This window comes from Austrofundulus limnaeus, unplaced genomic scaffold, assembly GCF_001266775.1.
Source record: "Austrofundulus limnaeus strain Quisiro unplaced genomic scaffold, Austrofundulus_limnaeus-1.0 Scaffold471, whole genome shotgun sequence".
NCBI classification, from domain to species: domain Eukaryota; kingdom Metazoa; phylum Chordata; class Actinopteri; order Cyprinodontiformes; family Rivulidae; genus Austrofundulus; species Austrofundulus limnaeus.
The window spans coordinates 170,005-179,415 of record NW_013952873.1 but is presented as its reverse complement, the minus strand read 5'-3'; the positions used below and the strand labels follow the sequence as shown (position 1 = coordinate 179,415).

Sequence of the window (9,411 nt, the reverse complement as noted above, 5' to 3'; positions counted from 1 at the left end):
ACTACTGTCTGCAACCACCAGTCAGAGAAGAACAGACACAGAGGAGGGAAACAGAGACACAGACAGAGCTACAAAAAAAACTCAATAAGCAGGGTTTGTACATTTTATTATCAGCTGAGCTGTGATGAAAAGAAAAATACCGTCAAATACCGTGAAACCGGTGAAAATGCTGAAAATACCGTGATATAAAATTTTGATCATATCGCCCAGCTCTAACTCCCACACATTAACATGCAGAGTTTCACCATCATCTTTCTTTCTCACACACATCAGTTGTGTTGGCAGAAGTTCCTGTTGGCAGTTTGCTCTCACCTTGGTACAGACAATCCTGACAGCCACCTTCCACAGGGCCGAAGCATCAGAGCCAGGCTGCACTTCAAACAGCAGGTGTTTCTGCTGTCCAGCAGCTAACTTGGCCGTTCTGAGAGGACAGACATGAGGGTTCAACTCCACAGTTCAGTCTGCATCATTTTTACTGCAGTTTTAATCATAACACACAAGTCAACAGAATATTAAAGCATCAACATGCTGAAATAGATTTAACTGAAATACTTATACTACAACAGTATTTACACTGTCATGACACACCCACTCATTTTCCCGCACCATTGCATAATTTGAGAGATAATTGGTTAAAATTACATTGGCAGAAGTAAGACCTACTGCCAGTGGAATGCTACTGAACAGAGGAAAAGCTCACCCATAAGAGTTCATGCTTAATAATATTTAATAGATTCGATTCAATCTGTGTCTTAAACAACTCTGCATGGTTAACAGGCTGTGACTCACACATCGTTCAGTTCAGCTACTCTGGCCAGAAACTCCTCATAGGTGACGTAGCCACTTTCACGCACCAGCCCAACGTGTTTCACCAGCTTCTCAGGCAGATGGCTCATGACCGCCTGACCTGAGATCTGCTGGCCCATCCTGGAAGAAGCAGCACTTACAGAGAGCAGCACCTCATTCACGTCTGTGGATCCTGGTGGGAAAACAACCTCTACTAGTTAGTCAGGACTGTCTGGATAGCATAGCCAGTGTTAGGTTTACTGATCTGTTGTGAAATGTAGATTTTCCATTGTAAAAGAATCAAACAATTAACATGAGTCCTGTGATGAACTTTTATAAAAGAAACATGGGTTCAAACAAGACAACGAGAAATGTGAACTGATCATACATTTACAAGTGTTTGTCAGGAAGCTTTGCTCACAAGGGGTAGCTCCCATGTGGTGGGAAACAATTTAAACCCAGAGCTACATATTGATAGTCATTCTTAGGACAAAATCATTTTTAAGTAAAACCATTTAAAAAGTACGCTGCCTTGCAGCTGTAAGCCTTGGTGAACCTTCATCACAGTGTAGCTAATCCAGCTTTACTGAACTAGCTTAGTGTTTAATCACACAAGCATGGGATTATTTGAGTTTAAAATTGAGGTAAATGGGGTCATTTTCAATACAATTCTGTTTAATTTTTATTGTACCGATTCACAACAAAGGTCACTGTATATCCTGAAAGTACTCAGACGGGACAACTTGGAGATTAAGCTGTTGGTAACCTTCTATTGCTCCGCCAGAGAGAGCTAACCATGGCTGCAAACACCACCATTGTGTGGTGCTGCTGGCTCCACCACTGCTGACAACAAGAGGCTAACGGGTGATCAGGACTGCTGAGAAAATAAGTGGTTGTTCTTTCCCCTCCCTGGTCAATATCTTCAGGACTGCTGTTTCTCCAGGGCAAAGAGGATCTTCAAAGACCACCTCCACCCTGATCACCACCTGCTCAGTTTGCTGCCGTCCAGCAGAAGGTATAGGAGCATTAAGAGCTGCGCTAACAGACTCAAAAACAGCTTCATCCCATGGGCCTTCTAAACTCTGAACACCAGCCATAGATAATAAGTGCAATACCTACTTTATTATTGTTTTTGTCTCTGTATACTGTATTGCTGTTGTCCTATATGTCTTTCTATGCTCAGTTTTATTGTACAGGCTTGTGCAATGACAATAATCCTACCCTACTCACACCCAAACAGCTGGAACTACATAGAAAGGTTTTAGTACTTTGATCTATCTTCAATAGTATAACTGTTGTAAACTTAACAACATGACAACCCTGCATGCTGCAACTAAACTTTAAACTTGAAAAAGGTGTACCATAGTTCTACCCAGGAGAAGTAAAAACATGATTTATGCAGTCAGCTGGGTGTGATCATTTCACAAGATGTACTGTATATGTATTGTTTGTTTGTTTATTTATATTTTGAATAGGTCAATACAGTACAAAAATAACACATGCACACACATATAAACAAAGACAAAAGTAGTAAATACACTAATAATGGAGAAAAACTATTGATGTATTACCACCTGTTAAAGTAGTTAAATCTTATTTTGTTCAATAATATTTGTTGGGGTTTTCTTTCATACAAACATGGTACATATCGGTATTCTACAACTGATAGCTCTATGTGGTAATTGCAGTAAGTATGTAGTAGAAGTATATATACTATTTGTCTATTGAATTTGTAGTTTCCTCAGTTTCGACTAGAAGCCTGAATTTTGCCCCTCTGGACAAATAAATCATGTAACATTCACAGAAATGTATGCAGTCAATACGGTTCACTTGACACTTTACAAAGTGATTAGTTTTTAATTACATAAAGCACAAGTTGGTTGGGCCGCATATTTATTACTCGATGTAAACAACATTAATAAAATGAAAAAGAAAACTACCTTCTTGTGATTGAACTGCAACTCACAAGCTTAGTTAAATTAGCAAGGCTAATACTTCGGTGTGGATTTTTCCGACATTGTAAAAAATAAATAGCTGAGGTACTGGTGTTTGAAGAGAAAAACTCGAGCACAAAGGTTCCTGTTAAAATCCAGTGCTCTGCAGCGCTGCGCTAAGAAGCTTTCCTCGAAACTTCTGTCACTATAAAACATGTTATTATGGTTGAAAACGACAAACATATTGTTTTAAAAGGGGCATTTTTGGTTTCTTAAAAGGGTTGAAATAACAAGAACTCACCAGATTTATAACTCTAGATGTATGAGGATCTAAACTCCGCCGTTAGCTTTTCTGTTAGCTTTCTTGTTATTAGCCATTTGACAAACAGCGGCGCCAGATTACGACGTCACTGTTTGTCTACTTTATTAAACGTCACTCAGTTATTAAAGCTTCTATTTTGACAGTAAATGCGAACATTTTTACCTACTTCATAGAAAAAAAACATTTTATTCCTTTCTTGAGTGTGTTTTCAGCGTCATTAAAAATACAAAACAATGTTATTTAAAAATAAAAGTTGGAGGGCTGTGCTGTATGTGGAATAAACAGTGTTTTGTATACTATAAGCTCAATGTGCTGGTTGTGAGATCGTTGGCTGTATTTTTAATATTAGAGGGGATGGGTAAAGGTCCATCCCTCTTTATTATTTTGGAATAAATATTTGATGTAATCACATGTGACTGCTGGAGATTTATGGATAGAAAGTGGTTAAAAATAGAGAACGAATAGAACTAAATAAACAAAAAAGTGGAGCTGACTAATATATGAAAAATAATGACACTATAAGAGCAAAATCTATGCTATTGTAGACAGAAACACGGAACAAAAACCCAACAATATTCTAACTGAAGTGTGAAAGAAATTAAATGACAACTATTACGGAAGCGTGTTGCTATCAGGCAGGAAAAAAAAAATTCCGAGCGCTATCACGTTATAACGTGATACGTATCTTGTTAAAACGTGATACGTATCACGTTTTAACAAGATAATTATCACGTTTTAACGAGATACGTATCATGTTTTAACAAGATAATTATCACGTTTTAACGAGATAAGTATCACGTTTTAACGTGATACGTATCTTGTTAAAACGAGATACGTATCACGTTTTAACAAGATACGTATCACGTTGTAACGTGATAGCGCTCGGATTTTTTTTTTTCCTGCCTGATAGCAACACGCTTCCGTACAACTATTGCTCAGAAAAATGTAAATGTTAAATAAAAATAGAAATCCAGTCAAATGGGCACATGTCTCACGCAAAACTCTTTACTTACTTTCTTATTTCAGTTTGACTTTATCACTGGCCAAACCATCTGTTATTTACAGGCAACCACGTATAGAGGACCTTCCACCACGAGAGTGAAAGTGGGAATCAAGAGAGCGCAGCACAGATGAAACCAGCAACACTCCCAGGTCGTATGAGCAGAAGTCAGTTTTTATCCAAACTGGCTTTAAAGGGATTGAAGGGTTGTTTTTGTTGTCTCTGTGTTCATGTAGACATAACATGGTGTCAAACTGGTCTGAACCAATGTACCTGAGCAGGACTATCACTGTAACAAGATCATCAGCATTACTTTCTCCACCTGTCACTGCTTGTCTGCTTCTAGCTGAGCAGTGTATGACAAATAAACTATTACTGAAAAATTAAATGTAAAATATTGTAAAATAATTACTGATTTGTTTAACTTTGTTTCTACAGTATCATTTGAACACAGTAAAGCCTTTTATGTCAAATCTGTTATTCAGTCTGGGCTACAAACATTTCTATTCTATTCTATTCTATTCTATTCTATTCTATTCTATTAAATGTATGATGGTGTATTTTTTAATCCTTTTTAAGTTTTTGCCAAATAACCAGCAGAGGACAGTAAAGTAAAGGCAATTCAATCTTGAGCTGATATCTAAGAGCTGATTGAGCTGAAGTGTTACTGGATTTCCAGAGATGAAGTATGCTTAAATATTCATATTTAGTTTTTATGGTAATTTCAAAAAAACTGAAAGAGTCTTTTAAAATTAGTTAAAAAAATACACTTCATATTTTGACTCCTACATCAGAAAACAATAAAGGCCTATTAACAGTCTCTTTCACAACAAAGTCTATGTCATGGTGGCCTCCACAGCCACACCTTAACATGCATGAGGATGCATATATGCGGTTCCCACCCTTAAACTCCACTAAAGTGATACAGGATTTATATTGCATTGAGGATGACTCTCAGCGACCACCACGTAATGTTTACCACATTACCTGTAATTGTTAGCATGTTATGCCATTTTTGTGTTGTAGATTAGCTGTGGCATCCATCTTGATTTAGGTTTCTAATGATTAATCAGTTGTAGATGCTAATAAACAGAGCGCTGACTCCAATAGTTAAAAGCAAAGTTTTTAAAAACAGGCCTTGCTCAATCAGTTAGTAATTTGATGTGTTGAGGATCAGTCTCAGCTACTCCCACACATTTCAGCTCAGTCTTTGTAAAATCGTATAAGTTTGAGCTGATTTTGTGTTTACTTATGGAGCGTTTAGTTGTAGTTAGCTTTCCTGAATGGACTGACTCTAAAAGTTAGTATATCAGCTGATGTACATCCAGTGGTGACCTATAAGAGTTTTATACAAATTTGTTCAGTTGATCATTAGAAAACTATACGAAGAAACAAACACACTCACATGGTCAGAAAAGATTCATGCTTTTTAATCTGCACTATATTGCCAAAAGTATTCGCTCACCTGCCTTGACTCACATATGAGCTTAATTGACATCTCATTACTAATCCATAGGGTTCAATTTGACATTGGTCCACCGTTTACAGCTAGAACAGCTTCAACTCTTCTGGAAGGCTGTTCACAACGTTTAGGATTGTGTTTATTTTGACCATTCATCCAGAAGCTCATTTGTGAGGTCACATACTGATGTTGGACAGAAGGCCTGGCTCTCAGTCTCTGCTCTAATTCATCCCAAATGTGTTCTATCAGGTTGAGGTCAGGACTCTGTGCAGGCCAGTCAAGTTCATCCACACCAGACTCTGACAGCCATGTCTTTAGGGACCATGATTTGTACACTGGTACAGTCATTTGGATGGGTGAGCAAATACTTTTGGCAATACAGTGTGCATTTTGATAATTATATCACGAGTGGTTCCAGACAGACGTGGCTTAATTTGTCTTCTCAGTCAGGATAACCCAATGACATTTTGTCTGAATCCTGTTCTAATAAGGAATTTTGATGCCATTTTAAAGAGGAAACCTCAGATAGTAAATGGGAATTGAGGTTTCCCAGCTGGAGAGGAAAACAGCTTTGCTATAGCTTGAGGGGGGGAAACAATTAAGGCTTTTTTAATTTTTAATTTTTTGCTCAAAATCATGTTTTTTGTTGCTACTGCTCAAAAAATGGCTTCCAAAAAATCCTTTAAGATTCTAATTCATATATTTATTTCAAATGATGTATCGATATGGTATTTAATTATTGTTCTGAAAAGATGCAAAAATTACAAATGTTTTAATCAATGCTGCCTGTGTATTTTACTGTAAAAACTTTTTTTAATTGGACTTGAGGCTTCAACAATAAAGGAAATTATTTGTGTTACCCTCCTGTGCTGAAGACTTGGACGGCTGTTATTTTAATATTAGCAGCCTTTCAGTAGTGCTCTGACAACTCATCAGCAGCACATAGACCCACACATCCACAGACACTTTAATGAGCCATTAAATCTTTATTTGAAGTTTTCTTTTTTTTTCCCTCCAAATTTTGATAGACTCTAATGTCAAATGTAGAAAACAGCTTTTCAGAGCAGCACTCAATCTGATCTCAATTACTCTAAGAGCTAACTGAGAGGCAAGTAATTGAATGCTGGTAAATTAATTTGTGAAAACACCTCATTTACAATTTTCTATTTAAGTCCCTATTGTTTATTTATAAATTCTGAAGCAAAAAAACAAACAAAAAATAAAATTAAATGAAATCTGAGTTAAGAAAATGACACTCAACATATAATTAAACATTTTAAAGCATGAGGTGTGTTGAGTGCCTTTTATGTGATCCAAAAAAGACAGCAGCATCAAATTTTGAATTTTTTTTATAAACCAATTCTCATAAAATGAACATGAGTATAAAGACTCTGTGTACACACTGTTGTATTTTTTTAAATACATCACAATAAAAACATAACATCTCTCTGATCAACCCAAGAAAATATGGACTGATTTGAGTTCACTAAACCAACAAAATTCAAAATGAACTTTTTGAATCAAATCAAGTCGTACAGAATGTAACTCAAGAGCTTGATGTCTTTAATTTTCTTTTTAATTAGCTAACAGGTTGTGTGGTCCATAGGCTGATCGCTCTAATGATGAGCCATTCCTGCTGACTGGCTGTGACAACTATTCTCACACACTCAATGTCAAAGCCGATCTTGTGGTCCACATCAGTAACCTCAATGTTCCCACCCTTAAACTCCCCTAAAGTGATGTAGGATGTACATTGTCTTCCCTGTTTGGTCTCCACGGACCTTTGACCTACTTCCAGAGCTCCATGGTGAAGAATGTCACTTTGTCGATCCTCTGTCCCCGTCATAATTTTAATCCTGCTGATCTTGGCTGATCGGTTAAAGATTATGATATAGAAATCCCCAGTGCACGGAGGTTTACCCCAGAAATACTCATCAACGATACTACTGTAAGCCTTAGAGGCGTCGTAGTTTTCAAAGACGTTGATGTTTGTATAAATGCTGGCAGGGGGGTTGTCGGGAATGTCAATAGAGTCTTCCTCAAAATCGTCATCCTTTAGTTTGTTCTCGACTCCTTTATAGGAGGAGTAGTAGCCCATGTGCTGGAACAGCGAGGGTTTGAAGCGGATCACATCCTTCTGAGCCAGCAGTCCTCTGAAGTGGATGAGGAGCCAGTCACAAGGCATTTCCTGATAGAACATGAGGAGGAAATGAGCCAGCCGTGGCAGGTCTCTGGAGTGGTACAGCTTCCCGATGTAGCCCAGTTTGGAGAACTCCAGCATCACCCAGTAGGAACCTTCTCTGGAGGTGATCACCTTCTTCAGAGCCGTCAGGAAGTTCCTGGAGCAGCGCACGTCGTCCTCCAGCATCATGTAGAAGTGGGACAGGTTCGTGCAGAAGTTCAGAAGGAAAGCGTAGTCCACRTTCTGCTTGGAGCGGAACCGGACCCGGTCTTCTGGGTCATTGTAGTTCCTTTTCAACCCGTCCAGAGAAGGATAGTACTCCTCTGGGGCCTGGATGACCAGGAGGCGTCCGGCTATGATGTGGTGAGCAAACTTCCTGGTGATTTCCTGCACCAGGTTCTCACACCAGACCAGGTCAAAGTCTGCCAGATGGACCACAACCACGATCTCCTTCAGTTCTTCATAACTGGACTGATCGAAGATGGACTTGATCGTCTCCAGGAGGTAGTTCCCTCTTTTCCTCTTGACTGATGCCAATCCAATGGTGAGAAACTCTGTAAAAATAAGTCACTTTACTCATTTCTGTATTATATTGTTAAAATTTATACAAAATGTCTGTCTGATAGAAACACTTACTTTTGCGTGGCAAAGGATTTCCAGCGAGGTAGCGATATGTCACATTGATAGTTCCAGAGAAGTTGGACAAGTCTCTAAAGGTGTGCACATATCTCTCAGAGTTTGAGGAATGGACCAGCGTCTCTCCCAGCTGCCGCTTTTCAGCCTCCTTAATTAAAAATATAATAAAATGACAAAAAAACATTTCAACAAATAGGTTCTCAGTAAAGGCTTACTGGAAATTTCAAAGTTGCAAACTTACCAACACATATCCATCATCCACGTAAAGGTTGAAAAACAGCAGAGAAGAGACCAGGAAGACGAGGACTGGGAGCATGGACCGTTTCCTGAAGCACCTCATCTTGTCCACAAACTTCCACAGCAGCCTCATGACCGCTTCACTTCTGAAAATCACAGAGGAGCAGAAGTTTGATGATTAAAAGCTGAAGTAAAGCGCAGTGAGCTAGATGGTGAAATCACAGCTTTTGTTATAAATCTATGTGGACCCCGAGGCCACTGAAAGAAATACTAAAGGCAAATTTCTGTGAATAATTACAAAACTTACATTAATGAGGAATTGTAATGAAGCTAGTAGATTTACAAATGTTGCACTCCATACAGTAGAGCACATGTGTTAAATTCAAGTCACAAATGTGGCCATAAACTAAATTTGATTATTTTATTCACAAAATGATGGTATCACCATTAGGTTGAGGTGCACAGGGTTGAAAAGTAGCTGCCGATAGCTGCCGGCTGTTTTGAACCATGTGCACCTCAACCTAGTGGTGAGATACTCTCATTTTGCGGGTAAAATATTAAACATTGGAGATGTAGTTTATGGTCGATACTGACTTTAAAGCAGCATACGCTTATTTTAAGACATTAAAATACCTTAGAAACTCTCCCAGTCCAAATAAAATGCCATGACAGGACACATTTGGCACACGAGCCTCGAGTTTGACACATGCGGATTAGTATAACTTTGTAAATATTAGTAATTAGGTATTAATAAATATATTTAAATAAAAAACGTCTGCTGATGAAGGACAACTAGTCTAAAACTAATGTCTTTAACATTAGGATGCAGGGTCTTCGATGTATGTATATATA

At 38.2% G+C, this 9,411-nt stretch overlaps 2 protein-coding genes across 2 annotated transcripts in view; both read right to left on the bottom strand.

Annotated features, from left to right (window-relative positions):
• rnf141 (ring finger protein 141) overlaps positions 1-3,108 on the bottom strand; it is a 9,533-nt gene extending 6,425 nt beyond the window's left edge. The window contains exons 1-3 of the mRNA XM_014025375.1: positions 3,022-3,108; positions 790-979; positions 313-421 (exon numbers count right to left, since the gene is read on the bottom strand). Of these exons, the coding sequence (XP_013880829.1) occupies positions 313-421; positions 790-926 (246 nt within the window). The 5' untranslated portion in view covers positions 927-979; positions 3,022-3,108. The remainder of the gene's footprint in view (positions 1-312; positions 422-789; positions 980-3,021) is intronic.
• Positions 3,109-6,837: 3,729 nt separating this feature from the next.
• Positions 6,838-8,705, bottom strand: LOC106529854 (alpha-1,3-mannosyl-glycoprotein 4-beta-N-acetylglucosaminyltransferase C; the record flags this gene model as incomplete). Its single annotated transcript, XM_014025374.1, is given in 3 exon segments — positions 6,838-8,240; positions 8,323-8,470; positions 8,564-8,705. Coding segments are annotated over 3 exon segments (1,434 nt in total). The 3' UTR covers positions 6,838-7,083.
• Between the last annotated feature and the right edge of the window lie 706 nt (positions 8,706-9,411).